Source organism: Amblyomma mixtum, chromosome 3 (genome assembly GCF_055824585.1).
Source record: "Amblyomma mixtum isolate Tamu chromosome 3, ASM5582458v1, whole genome shotgun sequence".
Taxonomy (NCBI): Eukaryota; Metazoa; Arthropoda; class Arachnida; order Ixodida; family Ixodidae; genus Amblyomma; species Amblyomma mixtum.
The window spans coordinates 187,274,189-187,294,757 of NC_143014.1; the positions used below are offsets into that span (position 1 = coordinate 187,274,189).

The window sequence follows — 20,569 nt, forward strand, 5'->3', positions numbered from 1 at the left end:
TACCCGCCGCGGTGGCTCAGTGGTTAAGGGCGCTCGGCTACCGAGCCGGAGTACCCAGGTTCGATGGAGGCGAAACGCAAAAGGCGCCCGTGTGCTGTGCGGTGTCAGTGCACGTTAGAGATCACCAGGTGGTCGAACTTATTCCGTAAACCTCCACTACAGCACCTCTTTCTTCCTTTCTTCTTTCACTCCCTCCTTTATCATTTCACTTACGGCACGGTTCGGTTGTCTACAGTGAATCCGTGTTATGTAAGACAGTTACTGCGTCATTTCCTTTCCTCAAAACCAAAAAAAAATTTCAGTCTCTGACACTAACTTGATCTTCCTTGAACCAGTGGCCTTGACGCAACCTACTGGCATAGGTTATAACACAGTTATCCATTGTTCGGCCAAAGCGGCGACACTAGTTGCATCGTGGTGTACGGCACTGCCGCCAAACATCTCCAACCCTGCTGCACTGAAGACATAGTGGAGGCCCTCCCCGTAGAACCACCAAGACCTGAATCCCAGATTCATTTAAGGTGTGGGGAACGTTTGAAGGTGAAACCCCTTCTTTCAGCGTGTTCTAAACTTCACGGTTTGCTGTTTCTATGTGCTACATCCTCGATCAGCGCCACTTTTCGCTCTCCACTGATTGTACAATTCCATACGGTTCCAAAGCTGCTATAGTCGGGTACAACTAGAGAAAGAAGCGGCAAAAGACCTCAAAGGGGGCCTGCAGCAATGGCATCGACCTATCTTCATGACGCCGCGTTAATCCGATTTCGCTGTGGTTATCCCCCCTTCATGTGCCACCTCCTGCGACTTCACTCTATACTGGGTCCAAGGGGATCGGTCAATGGGGAGTGCAGGGTAGACGCCGTTGGCTGGAGGGGCTCGACTGAGCTCTGGGCACTTACCGCTTCCTTCTTGAGTTGTACCGACTATACAATCCGTCGATGCTCCAAGTGGGGCTGTAGCCAGTGTAGCTTCAACTTTGTTCCTGGTTTCCGGATCAAATATAATGCCTTTCAGCCCTTTTACACGCACCTCTACCAAGTTAACGAGCTTCTGTTTTGATGCACTATTCCCACAAGTCACCATTCAGACATGGCTCGTTTAGATATTGCCTCAATGCAAAGAATATCATGAAGGTTCACAACGCGGGAAAGGACATCCTTGAAGTCAGGAGCTTGGATACGGAGATCCATTTAGGTCACCATACGAAAATACGGCGTTCAGCACAACTCTAACGGACGGGAGACGAAGTGAAACAATCTTGTAAGGGTCAATGGTGATTTCAGAAGGGGCAGGACCCCAAAGAGCATATTGAAATGCGGCCGTTCCGAACGACCTCTTCTTCATTCAGCGCCTTGTCTGCAGCCGAACATCTCGAGTGTATAACTGCCAGTCTCCTGCGCTGTGCTTTCGATCTCGTCGCCTTATCAATTTTCATCCGAGCGCAATGCATCCGAAAACACCGCTATCGCATTGCCGTCTTAAGGTGCGTAAAGTGCACCCATAATTTTAGTGCACTAGCACCCCCACTCAATGATTTCGCCGATCTTTGGCTCGAGTCTGCTTGACCTTGAAAACCAAGCCTCGAACCGAAACCGAAACGGAAGTGAAAAACCGAAGTGCTAGCAAACCTAATTCGTATTTGGCGTAACTACATTAAGTCGTCCGTCAATTTTTACACGCTTTTGCTCTTATTACATATATATGCTCCTCAAATCTTAGAATGCCACCCCAAGGTGCCTCATTTTTAAAGCTGCTTTACGTTTTTATTTCATTTTTCAGGTGCTTTAAAATTAGAGCAAGCCGGCAGCATTAGGCTGAAGTGGGCATGCTTACATGCCAGAGGTACTTGCAGACATATTTTGGTTTATGTTTTGCGAGAGTTATACTGCGCAGTAAACCTGGCTGGCATGCCTTTTCTGTCCCTCTGCATTCATGCACTCTGCATGCAGGGCCCACGTCCCGCGCCAGGAGGGGGAAGTGCCCGCTGGCCGTTACTGACAATATTTGCGCTCGCTGTGGCCCTCCTGCTGGAGCTGGTAAAGCAAGTTTTAACTAGTTTCAAAGAGTAAATGTGTTCTTTTTTCAATGGTATGCACTGCTAATACGAATTATTGTCTGTACGTATAGAATGGCCAAATATGGAGTGCATAAAAGTTTTTTTTTGTTCTATTTATCTTTTTTTGCGAAGTTGTTTTAAAAAAAACTACTGTGGTAATTAACCCACATATCCCCAAACTTCAGAAATTTCAGAAATTAAAATATTTTTGATCTCAAAAGGTTATGTCGCTTCGTATACTTAAGAATATCATTCCTTTATTAATGGAAATATTTTTCTCAGCACCGCCTTTCCGGCCATCGTACAATGCAGGACACTAGGCAAAACCGCTATACTTCATCTCACAGGTTGCTTGTAGCGCTGTGAAAAGTAGAGCTGTCTCGTTCAGTCAGGGTCAAGGATGACAACAAATAGTCCTCGGAATATCTGAGCACTGTTGTGACCATTTTTCAAGCAATTATTGCAGTAATTGAAAGCTAGCTTGGGATAGTGTTTTGAAAGTATATCGAGCGTTTCATTCACTGGTTAACTTAGCAGAGAAAGCCCGCACGAACACAGCACTGCGGAGGCTAGCTGCGAAGTTGTGCGGCACCATTCGTAAAAGTAGCGTCCACCTAGTCGGCAGAGCCCCTGTGCGCAGCAGCTCGACACTGGTGCTCTTTCCTTCCCAAGGATGGCGCCATTAGTCGCGAAGTGAGAGGAGCGGAAGAACACATTTTGCAGCCCACATCGTTCTGATTGGTGCAGACTGCTGTAGCCTTCACAGCGCTGCAAACAACTTGTGAGATGGGGTAACGCTTGAAACACTTGACATCGACTCTAACGTCACATTTTTCATCGCGTGTGGTGATTTTCTTATGACAGTGCACAAAACTTGCTTGATTTTCCTGCGGGATCACAATGAGGTCGATGGGATCAAATCTGCTGTCTGCTTCCAGAGAAGAAAGGCGGCTCTTTCTGAAAGCACACAATGCACAAAACTGAACGCACACAAGCACAGAAAAAGTTCAGCCTCTTGAACCTATGCATGCGGGCGCAAGCTTTTACACAATAAACTTCTTGAGTTACTGCACAAAAAATTGATGTCCTACATATTGGACGTCACGCGCACGTAGATTAAACAGCTGCTTCTTCAGAATTTAGAAGGCATCCTAATCTTGCGATCTCAAGAGTGGTTTTTGGCTCCAGAGCATAGTTATTTAGAGCTGATGTTCTAAAAAAGAACGAAAATGAAAAAAAAATGACGCATATTAGAGGCCCTATAACTTCCGGTCTAACTGACAAAACGCAACGTTATTTGAAGAGCACCTCTTTTCCCTTCGCATGTATGCTTAAAACGAGGTCCTCACCGTTCGGCTATGTTCCTACGTGGCACTCGCGGTAATACTATAGCCACTATAGTGATACAGAACGTACTACGTCCGCCGCTATGGACAAGGGAGGCGATGGTGAACACTCTCAAGGTTCGCTTACACTATACATATATGCCCCCCAAAGCATGCAGATTGGACAACCGTCGCCGTAGCTCAGTTGGTAGAGCTCCGCACGCGAAATTCGGAGGTCGTGGGCTCGGATCCCACCGGCGGCATGTGGTTGTTTTTTCTGCTGTTTTTACTAATCTCCCATTAATAAAAAAACTACAAACTAAAAAAAACAGACATCCCCTATGCTCCTTTGTTTCGGTAGCTGTTGGCTTCCGTCATGTATGCCATAACAAGCACCTCTTTTCCCTTGGCTTGTATGGTTCTAAAAAAGTTTCTCTCTCTCATACATTAAGGACATCCTACACATGCCGAGAAGACGTGGCTTCAGACTGGCATCTGGTGGCTTGCTGACAGCTCTACGAATTGATTGTTCAGTTTCATTTTCATTGATGTGATGTGCGCTTGTCGTGGTGTGGTTATCCAGCTACGTAGGCAGTTCATTTGAGATCCGAAAAAAGTGAAGGCGCTTGACTCGAAGTGAGTTGAGCTGTGTCCGGTGCCTGTTGGGCGTGAAGTCCGTTTGACCCCATCGCTTAGAGCCATTTACGCAGCAAGCTGGGTTTGTCCAGCGGGAACCTGCGCATTGAAAGGTGAAAGAAGGGGGCAGTGTATTGTGAATTCAAAACTCAACAGACTGCTACTGTGACCACTCTGCACATTTCATGTAAGAGTCTCGGAGGTACTCGTCTTTTAGAAGAGCGAAGATCTTCGGCAAGCGCGGATTACGTTAACCGTACTCGTCGAAGATTGCATTTGTTGCATTTCGAAGCCTGGCGATGACCGTGCATTGCGTGCAAGAGCGACTTCCACTTTATGAATTAATTCACGCAAATCCCAGCATGATGCACTTGTCAGTATGAACATGGCCATCACTTATTTGTGGTAGGACAAGTTTCCGCTTCCTAATTCATGCTTTTCTTCTCAAAATCCGCAAGCACAGCGATAGGACATGGTGAGAGCCGGCACTTTGCGCGCGCAAACTAGTTTCTCATAGAAGTGTGAGGGCTCAGGGAAAGTCCTCATGGCACGAACCATAGCCCATGCACGATCACAGAGCGCGACCCCGCGATAGCAGACGACACTAATGAAACATTTCTGTTTTTCACAGTGCTAAAACGGAAGTTTTAAAGTGCGCTATTTTAAGCGTTAACAATTTTTTTAAAATATTTGCTCTGAAAAGTGTGCCTGTTAAATAGCCCTCTCCCATCGTGGGCAAATAAGACTCAGTTGGAACAAAACAGATATATTCGAGAATTACATATTATAGTACATGATGCAGAGGCTGGGGTGCCAAAACTTACATGCAGCTGCGTTGGCGCCGGAGTCTTCGTCAGGGAGGATGGAGGGGCTGCGGAGTTGACCTCTATCGTTCGCTCAGTCTCGGCTTCTCCCCGATGGCTTGGGCGCATGGACCGACTGACCAGCGGTGTCGCCTCGGCCCAGTCAAAAAGATCAACCAGAACAAGCCACGACACAACTAGAACCAAGTGGAATCCGAAAGTTTCCAAGTGTTTTGGCCAGTTCCAATTAGCCTTTTTTCACTGAGGGGCCTTGCTTGTCTCTCTGCTGCTCCGCTTTTCTTGTTTTTCCGTCCATTCAGGCGATCCCTCTTCCCAGATTGGAGTGTTCCTTCGCGCCCCTGTCAGCGCCGGCGCCTGCGGCATTCCCCCTTTCGGGTCTTTTCCCCTCCTGTCGGCGCCCCCGTCACTCTTGCGGTACTTGCGGGGTGTGCTTAACCAGTTGAATGCTTGTCGGCGTGTGAATAAAGATGACGGCCAGGCTGTCGGCATTTGGACACCCTTAGGAGCACTGGCCCCCGGTACCCGACGATTCCAGGTGCCATACAGTCTCTTGCCCAAGCGCCTCCGCGGTCCCACAAAGGGAAGATGCCGCCGGAGATAGCGGCCCTCCTGAGACGCGCAGCGCACTGTCACACTGCTTTTCTGTTCATTTACTTCAATATGGAAACTAAGCAGGGCATTTTGATTGTAAAACAACGTTTCTTTCCAACATTTTTTGCTAAAACTAACATTTCTGCAGTCGCAGTTACGGTTTATGAATCCCACTATGGTAGGTTGCAACTTTTAAAAACAGAAGTTCGTAACACTGGGCCAATGCCTGCGGCTTCCTGTGTTACTCCGCAGGCCAATCAAGCAGTGGTAAATTGGTAAATTGGTTTTTGAGGAAAGGAAATGGCGCAATATCTGTCTCACATATATCGGCGGACACCTGAACCGCGCCGTAAGGGAAGGGTGGAAGGTAGGAGTGAAAGAAGAAAGAGAGAAAGAGGTGCCGTAGTGGAGATCTCCGGAATAATTTCGACCACCTGGGGATCTTTAACGTGCACTGACATCGCACAGCACACGGGCGCCTTTGCGTTAACGCGGCCAAGCAGTGAATGAAATAAGCTTTTGTTTTGGTTTATGGGTATTTAACGTCCCAAAGCGACTCAGGCTATGAGGGGCGGCTTAATGAAGGTCTCCGGAAATTTCGATAATCTTTTATCGTGCACAAATTTTGTGCGGTGGTCCTATGTGTGGGCGGAGAGTAACTGCAGACTTAAGTTGTATAACGTTTACGTTACAACATATGTTATTTGTTAATTTTTAGCATTAGCATAACGCTCCAATAATGTACCATGTAACGCTACTGCAACTTACACATTTTTATGACGTTCGGTGCTACCCAGGTTGGATTATGCAAGCAAATTCTGCGCAAAAGAATATGCATCTTTACCCCTGAAACCCAGCACACGAAAAAAAAAAGCCATTTTACTTAATGAAAGAGATGACCAAGGCTCATACGGTCTGACAGGAACAGTTTCAAAAGCATTAAATGCACATTTACGTGGCATTCACGTTCATTTCCTTTTTGGTCGCATTTTTCTGCATGATATCCAACGAAATACGCGCTTGCAGGCACGTTCTCCTTGGACTCAGCATATCTATGGCATGATTTCGCATTAATTCCAAGAGCCCCCCCCCCCCCCCCCCCCCCCCCCCCCCCCCCCGCTCGTTTTCTCAAACCCATGGTCATGTTACACAGAGATCATGTTACGAAGGAAACGCATGCTTTCGCTCCCTCACTCAAATTCCTGAAAAGTTATCCGCTTTCTTTCGTCAACAAAGGGCGCTAGCGAAAAAACCGAAACCGAAATCTCATTGCAGTGGCTGCAGACGACTGCAAACGCCCGTATGTAAAGCAATGGTGGCTGTTTGCGCAGCCAACATATTCAGATCAAGGCGGTGTGTAGTTCGGTGCTCGTTTGTTTTACTCACACTTGCTTTATTTTCTTACGTTTCCATATATCTTCTGCTATCGGTGAGTATTTTTAACAGCCTTTCTGCTCGCGATTGTTGCAATCCAGCTTTCAATTAAATGTCGTTCTGCACAGGAAGCAGAGAGTGACACGGTGTTGTATGGCCACTACCGAAGTGATCACAGTAAGTTCGTACACATGTGTGGGACAGACCTGCCTCAAATTCTCATCTGTTAAGGGACTTCGCTTCTAGAACTACTGGGCTTTCTCGGGATATAAGGAATGGATATCTTTCCTCTGATCTCTGTACTTGGTTTTAGCCGCGCGTTGTTCCGGCAACTTAGCTGGTTAAAAGTTTTAGACATCGCGTTAAAGTGAGATTGAGCCCGGCCTGTTAAGCTGCAGCCGTGTATTTTTGTGTTAAAAACTCCGTGACGTAGAGCGTATGCTGCCTCTTGAACGTAACGCATTTTTTTTTTTTCCCAGGCCACTACACAGGGGTGCCCGAAAATGTTGCTGATCCGATCATTCTCTGGTGGACACCGTTCACCAAACAAGCAGGGCACTCGAAGGTGTGCGGCAGTCGGAGATGCTTCTTTACGGAAGACAGGGTCTTCTTCAACCATACGAATTTGCAGGTGAGTATCTGCGTATTTCGAGGTGCTTTCGATCCGAGTGCAAATTTTACTTTTGCTATTTATTTCGCGGGAAATTTTTAAAGCACCCAGTGTGGAAACTGCGGAAGTGAAAGGCATTCTGTGCTCATTGCCGTCGCTAGATTGCATAGGTGTAGTTGATATGAGCGTAAAGTGTCCGCGGTGCAGAAATTATAAGCAGCATGATTCTAGAACTTTCGCAGAATTCTGCCCACTTTATCGGTACTCATATCTGAGTGGTGACAATCCACTCAGTTACAACTGGAGAGTTAGCAGAAAAAGTAACAACTTACATGAAAAATGCAGGAGGGAATAAGAGCAAAGAATGGCTGCACATTGCAATGAGGGATAGTTGCTCAAAACCTTGCAGACAGCATGATTAGAGCAACAGCACATTCTATGTAACATACATCCACAGCATATGCCCGAGCAAGACAAAAAAAAAATGTCACCCTACAATGCTTGAAAACTGTGTTCAATAGCTTCAAAAGGTAGCAAGTAGTGTTACTAGTATTTTCATGTCACATTTTACTCGCTAATGTTACTCGCAATTAAAGCGGCATCCAACGAGGGACAGCACACAGCAAAGAAACACAGCACGAGGCTAACTAACAACTGTTCTGTATTTGGGAGCACAGAAGAATATATAGGTGAAAAGTGGAGAAAAAAAAAACACTGCAGTGGCAGTGAAACAAGTGGTCAACATCACTGGATAAAAGTGAAGTAACATGGAAAAACATGTGTAAAAAATGGGAGGTCTAAAGCTCCAACCCAGAAGAATTATTAGAAATGGTAAAAAGAACAGCCAGTGTATGAAAACACATGGCTAAAAAAACAGGCGAAGAAAATATGCAAATATCAAGAAAAAACATGGGTAAAAAACAGGAGGTGTAAAGCGCAAACTCAGATGAAATAATTAAAGTGATTGAAAAAAAAAACTGAAACCCAAACTATGAAAACATGAGGCAGAAAAAAGCGCAGAAATAACAAAATAAAAACAGTTAAAAGGGACCAAACAAGAAACATCCTCAGACATAAAGTGGAGCATTAAAACTTATAAAACTGTCCAAGGTATCCTTTTTCTTTTTCAGCAAGGGCTACAGATGTGGTACTGATACAGGATTCCCTGTTGTCGTTGATTGAAGCAGCTTCCAGCACCTCACATTTTAACTGATCGCTCTTTTTGGCCAAGGAGGTAGACTCGCACAGCAGCAGAACACATCTGATGGGCTCGCAATGCTTGCAGCGGTGAGGCAAATGTCCCCCCGAGATGTTGTTGAATCTTACGTGCTCCATCGCGCGTTCTTTGAAGCACCTACTCGTTTGTCCAATATACACTTTTCCACATGACACGGAGAACTTGTACACAACATCCACCTCACAAGATGTGTACAGCTTCTGGTGATGCGTATCACACTTGGGCTCCTCACTTGTGTTATTCACCTTCACGCACATTGAAACACCTTTTTTAGGCGCAGAAAAAACAACAGATACCCCACTTCTTGTGGCTAGTTTCTTGAGGTTGTGGGAGAGCCCGTTTGCGTAGGAAATGACTGCAACACGCACAAAGGGCTCCTCACTTGTGTTATTCACCTTCACGCACATTGAAACACCTTTTTTAGGCGCAGAAAAAACAACAGATACCCCACTTCTTGTGGCTAGTTTCTTGAGGTTGTGGGAGAGCCCGTTTGCATAGGAAATGACTGCAACACGCTTGCGCAAGCTCACGTTAATGGAAGGGATGTTGCTTAGGCCGTTGGAACTATCTTTGTACCTCTGGAGCAGCGCTTCACAGAGAGCAAAGATGAGTGTTGCAGGGAAGCCGGCTTCTTGAAGTCTGGCGATCTGAGTGGCAAAGCTTTAAATCCATTTGGTGTTCACATGGACGCTCAAAAGCCGAAGATAGCGCTGCAGTTGCTACCCCTCACTTAGCAATTTTTGAGAGTCTGGAATCATGTGGTAAGAACTGCTTCCTAGCATGAGCTTCGTATCTCCAGCAGACGTGCTTAGCACTAAACTTCAACACCAGATCGAGGAAATGGATACTGCATTCCTGTGGGAGCTACGTCGTGAAGGCAAGGTCGGGACAGCTGGGTCAGAAGGCCTCCAACATGGTGTCCTTACAGTCATGCCTTCCTTGAATTGCTCAGTACCTACTTGAGGGCTATGATGTGAGCTTCGGAGATGGTTACTTCATTCAAAAAAGCGGGATTTCCATCGGCTTGCGGGTGGCACTGCACCTGTGTGATATGTTTTTGGCTGCATTCGGGAGGAAGCTGCAGGACACACTTTGTGACAGGCAAGTGCTTGCCATTTTCAGATGTGTGGATGAATTTCTCATTCTCTGTAACAAGGAAATCACACATGAGTCATATGACTGTAAGGACACCATTTTGGAGGCCCTCTGAACCTGTTATCCTGACCTTGCCTTCACGACGGAGCTCCCACAGGAAGACAGTATTCGTTTCCTCGATCTGGTGTTGTTTAGCACTAAGCACGTCTGCTGGAGATACGAAGCTCATGCTAGAAAGCAGTTCTTGCTGTACGACTTCAGTCACTCAAAAATTGTCAAGTGAGGGGTAGCTACTGCGGCGCAGTCCTCGGCTCCTGAGCATTCAGGTGCACACCAAATGGATCAAAGCTTCGCCATTCAGATCGCCAGACTTCAAGAAGCCGGCTTCCCTGCAACACTCATCTTTGCTCTCTGTGAAGTGCTGCTCCAAAGATACAAAGCCAGATCCAACAGCCTAAGCAACAGCCTTTCCACGAACGTGAGTTTGCGCAAGCATATTTGATCATTCCCTACACACAGGGGCTCTCCCACAACCTCAAGAAAATAGACGCAAGAAGTGGGGTGTCTGTTGTTTTTTCCGCGCCTAAAAAAAGCTATTTCAATGTGCGCGAAGGTGAATGACACGAGCAAGGAGCCCAGGTGTGATACGCGTCACCAGAAGCCGTACTCGTCTTGTGAGGTGGGTGTTGTGTACAAGTTCCTTGTGTCATGTGGAAAAGTGTATATTGGACAAACAGATGGGTGCTTCAATGAACGCGAGATGGAGCATGCAAGGTTCGACAAAAATGCCTCGGGAGGACATTTGCCTCACCACTGCAAGTATTGCAAGCCGACCGGATGCGTTCCGCTGCTGCACGAGTCAACTTTCTTGTCCAAAAAGAGCGAGCAGTTGACACGTGAAGTGCTGGAAGCTGCTGCAGTCAATGACAGCATGGAATCCTGCATCAGTACCACATCCGTAGCCCTTAACGGAAAAGAAAAAAGATACCTTGGGCAGTTTATAAGTTTTAACGCTTCACTTTATGACTGAGGATGGTTCTTGTTGCGCCCTTTTTAACTGTTTCTATTTTGTTCTTATTTCTTCGCTGATTTTTTAGCCACATTCTTCATACTTTGGTTTTAGTTTTAGAGCGTTAGCTCTACCGGTCGCGTTTCAACCCTCCAAGTTGTGCCAATTCCACAGATAGAATCCAAGATGGTGGCCTCCATAGCAACAACATTGTATTACAGCGTTAAGCTCTACTTCTCGCTTTTCGGGTCTCAGCGTTATGCGTTATAACCTGGGTTTGGACTCTTCGATTTTTATTTTTTGAAAATTCGACAGACTTTTTGCAGTTTTTATTTCAGAATACATCTTACAGAAAGGGGGTACTATGCTAAAAAACAGAATGACAGACAGACAGGCAAAAGGTTTCAGAACCCAAGTTATGTTTTTTTTTCGGTGTATATTATTTTCAATGAATGAAATACTGACCTTTTTTTGGTGATTTAATTCAGCAATCCTGTGCGGCCAAAAGTCAGTTGAAAGTCTGTCTGGGTGTTTTTTTTTCACCGTGTTGGAGCTGTGTTTGTAGAAGAAATTGTGATTGTCATTAAAAGAGTAACTCAAGTTAAATGAGATAGCCGGCAGACGAAAACGGAATTTGCAAGTTTACTACAAAGAACTAGGTTGACACGTTAATGAATGTTGGGTTGTCGCGCTGGGTTGAGCACGAGGGCGGGGCAGCACATGGTCTGCGTGCTGATAGCAACGATAGAATTGCCGCCTAATTGTCGTGGTAGCCAGAACATACTTTTTAGTGACGGCCATGCACAGTTTCGTGTTAGTGTCCTGCTTGCAGTTTATTAGCCTACTTAACCAACCAACTGCTCTAAGCAGGGGATGATAGTTAGCAAACAGTGCTCAGCTAGCAGGCGGCGAGGAGGTCGTGCTTTCCGGTCGTTAGAGGTATATAAGCTAGCGGAGCAATACCTCCAATCACACTATTGGATTGCTATCCAACAGCACCATCGTCACATCGTGCCCGTGGCTTCCTGCTTACTTAATTTCAGCTTTGAGTGAGTGTAACATGCGTTCAACAGCCAGCTATATTTATGCCTTGCATGCCAGAATACTGACCTTTTTCGGTTAAAACTGAATTTCAAAAACTGAATTCGGCAGCCTTTTATCGTTTTCTTTTTCCTGATTTACACCGAAATGTCCAACGCCTAGTTATAACGCAAATCGTAACACGGTGGTTGCCATGGTAACCGAGGTGGTTACATAATGGAATGAAATATTAGCAGGCGTGATGCCCGAGCACCACAACCTGAAACTAAACCATGTTGATCTAGTATATATATCCCTGTCTGGCAGGCGTCAAATTCGGGCCACTTAGTCCCGACATTCGTGTAAAATTTGTGGGACAACCATTTGCCACAGAATGTTTCAGATCATGCCATATGATTCAGTCGTTTCATGCAGCATAAACTTACTATTTGGCTCAGTGCAGGGATTCAAACCGACGACCTATGTTAGGTGTGTGAACACTCAATATTTGATCACTGCCTTACCGTCAGCTCATTTTTTATCACTTCTGTTATTTCGTCTGGGTTGCGCTTTGCAGCTCCAGTTTATTTACACGTTTGTCCTCGTTACTTCGCATATTTGCTTCGCATGTGTTTTTTTAGCCACATGTTTTCATACATTGATTTTTCTTTTTCCACTTCTAATAATTCTTCTGGGTTGGCGCCTTTCACCTCCCATTTTTTACGTGTGTATTTTCTTGTTAGTTCATTTTTATCCGGTGACATTGACCACTTCTTTTTAAGAGCGACTGTGCAGTGTTTTTTTTCCTGTTGCCTCCCCCCCCCCTTTTCACCTATATATAAAGATAGTTCTTAGCCGGCCTCGTGTCGTGTCTCTTTGCTATGTGCTGTCCCATGCTGACAGATGCTTTAATTGCATTATGAACCAACTAGCTCAGATCCAGATCATCCTAATGTTACCCGTCAGAGGATTCAGCTGTGCTTTTAAGTCTTTTTTTTTTTTAAAGATTATGCTGTCAGTTACCTCTTCTTGCGTTGAGAAAAATCAGTTTAACTGTTTATTGTGAAGGTAATAGTCGTGTGCTTGTTTTAAGTCATGTTATTGCAGCGAGATGTGTGTCTCTTTTCCACAGGCGGTGATATTTTATGGCAGTGAGCTTGAAATAGGAGACCTGCCCTTACCGAGGAAAGAGAATCATGACTGGGCTTTGCTGCATGAAGAATCTCCAAAGAACAATTTTGTCTTCTGCATGCCAAATGTAAGTACGCGCTGTTCAAATACAGGTGCCTATAGCATGGTTTGATTTTCTTATTGTACTTGATTTTGTACTCCAGATTCTTCCCTGGTTCAATCACACTGCGACATTCCGAAGAAGCTCGGACCTTCCCCTGACACTGCAATACCTTAATGATATTGCGGACCTTACAAGCAAGGAGTTCTTTGTGGAGACTGCTTCCAAGAACACAGTGAAGACAAACCTGTCGCTTGTTGCCTATGTTCAGTCGGACTGCAACACTCCCATTGAACGAGATGCATTCGTCTCTGAGCTGATGAAGTATATCAATGTCGACTCTTATGGAAAATGTATTCATAACAAAGACCTTCCGAAGGAGTAAGTATACAAGCTAGTTACCCTCCATGTTACTAATGCAGTCTTGTTAAACAAATGCTGTGCATAAGTAAAATCATGATCAAAACGTTACGGGACGTGTATGCTCGAAAAAAAGCTTATTCAAGCTCAACTTTGCGACCCAGTCACGTGGTGTTGTTACTAGCGTGTAGAGCATGCATGTCTCCACATGCATTGATGCCTGTCAAGCCACATAACATGACTGCGCCAAAAACAAATTTTTTCAAGCTGTTGATCGTGATAGTGCTTAGGGTTAGCTTGAGAATAATGAGCACGATCCCATACATCTGTTATCATATTTACTTGCTTACTGAATCAACTTTTTTTTCTCCAAAAATCTGAAAATATGGGGATGCATTTATCATGCACAGTAAACTATTCATAAAAATTTTGAAGTAGCTAAAACAAAACAAAAGTAGACTGGTAGAACAAATACTTGATCCAGTATGGTTCACCTTTAAAATCAACCAAAGCACACCGTTCAGCATGGCTTCTATGCTCAAGAGCATGGTCAAGAACTTTTATCATAATACCCGCACATGTAACTCGTGCAGTGGCCCATAGTGCTGTCCAGAAAAAGCACAACTGGAGTTCACTCTAGGCTTCTAAGTCACAGCATTAAGCATGAAGTGGAACTGCATTAAGTTGTTACAATCCTTAATGTGGCAGATCAAACAAGAGAAATTCTCTCTGACTAGGTGTGGTTTCTGTGGGTCCTTGGATTCCGTGCAGAAATTTCTTATTGGCTCTTTGTTCCATGGAGTGAACTTGACATTGAACAGATGGCACTTGATATTATAGCGTAGTTGTTTCAGCATTAAAAAAAAAGCACCTGATAGCATTCACTATACCATCACTAGATTTTTCACCAAAAAAAAAGGGAGTGTGTTTATTACAGGAGGGAAAAAGTATTGTATTTTTTGACAGCCAAAAGAGAGGGTGCATTCAATATGTGAGTGTGTCCATTTTGCGAGTAACTACGGTATATTGCTTCAGAATCGGCTTTATTATATCAAAAGGCATTTTTATTGTATTTCGATTATCAACAGGTTCCAACTATCAAAAACGCATGTCATAAAAATCATATCAAATCATATGAATGCATATGACCTGGCTCATTCATTTGTCAGAAGTTGTCGAAATTTCTTCCCTTCACTGCTTCCCAGATAAGATCGAAATACAAAATTTGGTGTAGTGGCTCTTGTTTATGTATTCCTCTTGTGGACTGCATACTTGTGAGACCTTTGGAGTTGTTGTCTTAGTGTGGCACTATAGGTCATGAGATTTGGAAGCAGTGCAAAACTGTAGCGTAATTATATTCTTATCTCGAAACCAGCAGATGTCTTGCTAATGGATGTGCACAACATTTGGAAATAGGAGGAGGTCCAGAGATGTCATTTTGGTGGAGTAATGGTGATGAGGCAGTACATCATCTCCAATGCAGCAAACAGTAGCTGCTTGGTGTGGAAGTACAAAGTCTGCCAGCATCACCCAACAGCCAACACTTTATTGCCTCTGTGGGGTCATGAAACTTTTCTAAAACTTGTGTATTGTTCTCATTTTATGGTACTTCTCATTGTCTCTATGATAATTGTAAAAAAAAGCAGAAATTATATCCTTACTCAATATTAGTGTTTGCTGGGATAGTTAATGACTTGGCAATATGAGAAGAAGAAGCACTAAACACGACAACAGAAGAAAAAGGCACCACAGGCAGGTGTAGTGAGTGTCTCTCCTGAACGATTTTTGAAAATGGATGACAATATTTTTTTGATGTTTGCAGTGTTAGGCTGACATGTGCATACCCAGGATTTTACATATTCATCTTTTTTAAAGAGTTATAAAGGGCTCCTTTGTCTCTTTACATGCATCAGTTTATGAAATAGCACCAGCAATCAGGAAGCATACTTAGCACTTCACAAAAATGCAAGATATCATACAAATGTTGGAAAATAACTGCTTTGCTGATTTCCTGTGTTCCTTAAAATTTGCTTTCAGTTGCCAGTTTTCACAGGTTCTCAGTTTTACAAGCTCACTTTTCTTAGTGCCTTCTTATTAGCATCATTTGGCTCATGCAGTAGTCTTCCACCACCACTTCAGAGCTTTTTTTTTTCATGTGCTTAAAGGACTATAGGTGCCAAATATTTGCTTGCATGTTTTCTTCTTTTAAACAATGCGTTAGACATTGGTATGCATGGAGCACCGCGTGATATTCGCCTACGGCATCTAAATAATTTATAATTTAATTTCTTCCTGGTGGTGTTTCGGTTTCATCAACCGAACGACGTCTGTAACATGTAGTTGATGTTTAGGTCATGTGATGCACGAAAAAAAACAATATAATTTGTGATACGTCGTTTGTTTTAATTCTAGCTCTTGAAGCAGGCTGGTTTAAGTGCTATAGTGAGTTAAAACTATGTCTCAGCGTTTATATCTCAGTTTTTCCATGCATCACGTGACCTAAAGTGCGACTATATATCACAGCCATCGTTTGGTTGATGTAAGAAAAGAACTGTAGCGCAACCAAGACGTACACAAGAGAGGACCACACAGGACTAGCGCTAAACTTCATCTAACTTTATTCACTAACAGCGCAGCAAATATAAGGAAAAACCAGGACACGTGCAGAGAGATACCAGTTTCCACACAACACTATCTACAGGACTGTTCAAGATACGGCATTTCCGATTTGAAGAGGCTCATTGACGTATCGCTAACACAAGATACACCTCTCTTCCTTATATTAAATGCTTCCAATAGTTCCCTTGCCCTTGTGTCTTTGCTTTTACCTAAAATCTTTATCTCATGAAACCGTGGTTGACACTTTTTGCAGTACTTGCATCTGGCCTGTGGCAAATGTTCTGCCGCTCGAGGGCATTCAAAACACTCAGCGCAGTGCTGAGAAAGATGTGCACCACTTACGTCTTTTACTGACCGGACGTGCTCACCTGCCCTTTCATTGATGCACCGCCCTGTTTGGCCCACATAGGCCTTGATGAAACCAAAACAGCATGACAGAAGAAACTCAATTGTAAATTATTTAATGGTTGTAGACAAATACCACACAGTGACCCATGTATTCTAATGTCCATCGTATCATTTGAAAGAAGAAAACGCAATAAAATTAAATGTCTATAGTTCTTTTGAGGCCACCCTATACCATATGCCCGACACATGTGGAATCTTGCAACTTTCTGTTATAAATGAAGAAAGCATGTTTCACTCCTGTGGCAACATATTGCTTAACATTCCATTTACTGCTCTTTGAAGTTTTGGCTTCTGTTTACTGCTAGCAAAAAGGAAAACTTGATTGTCATACTGTATAACCTGAAAATTATTTTTTTTCGCCACAGAAAAATTGCTGTTTTATAATGCAGTTGGAACATAGTGAGGGCAAGAGCTTTTTCGCTGCCCCTTATGTTTTACTATTTGTTTATGCCCATGCAGGAGCTGATTTCTGGTGACTTCACTGTTGTTTTATTTGTGCAGGTTGTCAAGTGCAATGGAGGCTATGGACAACAAACATTTCTGGCGCCTTCTGGCAAACTACAAGTTTCACATCGCCATTGAAAATTATGCCTGTGAGGATTACATCACTGAAAAACTTTGGCGGCCACTTATTGTGGGGTCAGTGCCCATTTATTTTGGATCCCCATCTGTTGTTGACTGGCTACCAAATAATGCAGATAGTGCCATTCTAGTAAGTAACTACAGTGGCCCTGAAGACCTTGCAAAAGCTATTAAGAAAATAGATGGGAACAACAAGCTGTATGAGAGCTTTTTAGGTCACAAGCTACACCAGAGGATCTCCAATAAGGCTTTGTTAAATACCATGAAGAAACGTAGGTGGGGTGTGAATGATGCTAAAAGACCAAGCTTTGTGGAAGAATTTGAGTGTCTTGTGTGCTCAAGGGTTTGGAAAAGGCTAGAAAGCCCAAGAAGGGTGAATTTTGTTGCCAACGCCAGCCACTACAGCTGTGATCTACCACAGAGCATGTTGAAAAAACAAAGCAGAGGGTTTTGGAGAGAGCTGTACAGGCAGGCTAAGACAGAGGCACAAGTACTTGAAGACATACTGCAAGCAAATGTAGCCGTTGATGAGCAATACCTGCAGAACAAGATACTGAGCTCGCTACGCTCCTCTAGTCGAAGCAACTGAGTTACATATACAGGGTCTGTTCTGAAAGTAGTAGGACTGGTTTTTTCCTGGGCGAACGGGCGGACGAGAGGCGGTCTGCGCGTGCAGGATCGTTGAAGGGGGATTTTGGGAATGCTGTGGAAAATTGCCGGTCGACTCTCGGCTGTTGAAGAGAACAGGTCGCTTGTACTGTGAACCCTTGTCGAAACGTCTCGTCATGCAAAATCATGGAGCGTTTACCGGATCAGCAATACACGATCAAATTTTGTGTAAATCTTGGTAAAACAGGCAAAGAGACTCACGACATGATTAAGGAGGCCTACGGTGACGCTGCCATCAGTAGACGAGGTATTTTTTGAGTGGCGCAAGCTGCTCCTAGAACGTAAGGAAAGAGTGGAAGACGACGACCGCTCAGGACACCCATCGGCCAGCAAGACCAACGAAAATGTGTAGCGGATGAAATATTTACTGAACAGTGATTGTAGGATGAGTATCAGAATGATTGCTGATGACTTGCGCATTCCCCAAACCCAAGTTTTTGAGATCGTGACAGAAAACTTAGCCATGAAGAAAGTGTGCGCGAAGTTGGTGCCGGGAGTGTTGTCAGAGGAGCAAAAGGCCAACCGGAAACCGATCTGCCAGGATCTTCTGCATCATGTGAATGAGGACCCAGATTTTTTGCCCAGCACAAGGCGGCAACGCTGCCTCAGCCCCCCTACAGCCCTGCCTTGGCCCCGCCAGACTTTTTTCTATTCCCAAAAATAAAATCAACGCTCAAGAGGAAACATTACAGATTGGTACAGACGGTTCAACAGGCCGTGACGAGGGAGCTAAACAGCATTCCGGTACAGGCGTTCCTGGAGGCGTACGAAAACTGGAAAACTCATTAACAGCAGTGTGTAGAATTCTAATCGTTTTTACTACTCTCATAAATACATTTTATTAAAAAAAATGAGTCCTACTACTTTCAGAAGAGACCCTGTATATACCTTAGTGGCTTCTAAACATATCAAAGCGGCTATGTATATAACTGCAAAGTGAAAAATGTTCGAACCTAACTCTAAACTTTCAGGGTACAGAAGTCTTTAGAATACATGACTCTCACCACTGGTCTCTGCCAATGACTTGTGACCATTTTGTATAGAGTTGGAAGCAAAAACAAAAAATTCAGCTCTCTTCGTGATCATAAAAGATGGTGAGCTGTGCCAATTGTTCCAGCTTAGCACCTAAGTCACCATTCTCGCATACTGGGAACTTTTCGCCATGGTAGTGCATGCTCATAACTAATTGCCGTGGCTCAGCATCTGATGTGTTTCATTGCTGACTTAGGTTGCAAGCCCTATTTCTGGCCGTGGCTATTGTGTTCCTGTGAGAGCGAAATTATTTGTAAAAATCGCGCGGCTTAGAGCCTGTTGCATTTGGAGGACACCATGTCAATGTATTTGTCCCATCCCTTAATACATGGTGTTTGTTTAGGCGATAAATGTGAGTGCATTTCGGTGAACAAGACTTGGTACAATTTTGTCATGTAGTGTCTTGGACTAAGAAGACTGTCCATTCCCAACTCCGAGGTATAAACTCTTTCACACGACAATGTGATGTTATTTTGCATATTTTCTTGCATGTGTGAAATAGTGTTTCACCTCCCTCTTCCTTCAGGTGCATGCTTTCCCAAAATCATGCTAATGCATCTTACATGTGCATGCACACGAAATTTGTTGCATTTTATTGAGGTAGTTCGTTAGCTGGCTGTATCATCATTAACGTACCTGTTATGCTGCCTTTAAGAGGTGGTGTGGTTAAACAGTAGTGTGTGGCTAAACAGTTAAAGCCCTTCCTTTCATGACTTGAAGAAAAGAAAAATATGCTGTTGCTATATGTGCACTCATTTGCAAGTTGATTTCGTTTATTTTCAGTTCATGTCAAAAAGCAAAAGAAACTTCTATATGCGCTTAATATGTCTATTCAGTAAGAGTGCGTGAACAGGGGTAACCTTGAAACACAAGAAAAGTTGAACTTGCCTTATCTTAAATAGTACTTTGGTTCGGGCCAGTCGGTTCATAGCTGGAGTTGATTCTAAGGATGGTGCAAAGGAGACAGGCACATGTGCCTTCCTTGTCCCTGTCTCCTTTGCACCGTCCTTGGAATCGACTCTTCTCTTGCCTTCTTTTAGGACTTTGTCGACTGTATCTTCTGCCAAAGCCAGGTAAATTTAATGGAAACATGCTACTTTTCCATAACTGTCTAGCCACTTGCATTGGCATGAAGCAATGGCAAGTATTTTTCTGTTCTAATTTCTTAACATTTAAATAGCTCTGAGCTTCCCCTACATTGAATGGTCGTTGCTAGAAATAACCTTTCATTGTGTTAATATACATATTCATTCTGTACTTAACGTTCCACTTGTAGCCTTGCGTACCCATGTACAGTGCAGTGTTGTGTCATATTTCCAGGAATAAACTTTCCAACACGTTTTTGTACTAAAGTTGGCTGTTTTATTGCTTGACATTGTCATGCACAGTCCCCACATCCTCACGCTGTTGCCGCACCAGTGCAGGCAGTTTATTCACATTTCATGTCCCAGAGAACTAGAAATAGAGGATATCCAAAAACGGTCCCAATATGAAACGTTTTGAGAGACCCATGAAACATCCATGCTAGCATTCGCAAGAGGTCATCTGTTAGTACACATCCACTTGACTTGCGTTTTGTTGCATGATCAGAATGTCGTTTTGTGCACATCACTGAGACTCCTGCAGTGACTTTCTGTCAATGTTCGCAGTTAGACACAATTAAATTAGGCAGGCTCATTTTATCATCACAAAGAATTGAACTGCATGTGTCTCGTAAAGCTTTTCAAGCGGTTTATGAGGCAACATATGCACTAAAGAAGCCCCATGAGTGGGGCTCCGAAAGGCGCCTTCTTTAGAAGCACGATTGTTTCCTCCTTACGCATTTGCATAATGTTCATGCAAAGACACAAAAACAGACTTATATGACTTATTAATAAAATGTAATAGCAAC

General features: G+C 43.9%; 1 protein-coding gene across 1 annotated transcript; it reads left to right on the forward strand.

Moving 5' to 3' along the window:
• Window positions 1–6,706: 6,706 nt before the first annotated feature.
• On the forward strand, window positions 6,707–20,019 carry FucTB (alpha-(1,3)-fucosyltransferase 10). The gene is made up of 6 exons (XM_089582207.1): window positions 6,707–6,861; window positions 6,935–6,983; window positions 7,286–7,437; window positions 12,910–13,035; window positions 13,112–13,389; window positions 16,897–20,019. The coding sequence occupies exons 1-6, from the start codon at window positions 6,745–6,747 to the stop codon at window positions 17,564–17,566; spliced, it is 1,392 nt and encodes a 463-aa protein (XP_089438333.1). The 5' UTR covers window positions 6,707–6,744; the 3' UTR covers window positions 17,567–20,019.
• Window positions 20,020–20,569: the final 550 nt, after the last annotated feature.

Bases quoted from the DNA above. Each gene is read 5' to 3' on its own strand.
- FucTB (XM_089582207.1), top strand. From the start codon at position 6,745: ATGGTGGCTGTTTGCGCAGCCAACATATTCAGATCAAGGCGGTGTGTA. The intron at 6,862-6,934 runs GTGAGTATTTTT...CGTTCTGCACAG, and splicing joins CCATATATCTTCTGCTATCG to GAAGCAGAGAGTGACACGGT. The intron at 13,036-13,111 runs GTAAGTACGCGC...TTTGTACTCCAG, and splicing joins TTGTCTTCTGCATGCCAAAT to ATTCTTCCCTGGTTCAATCA.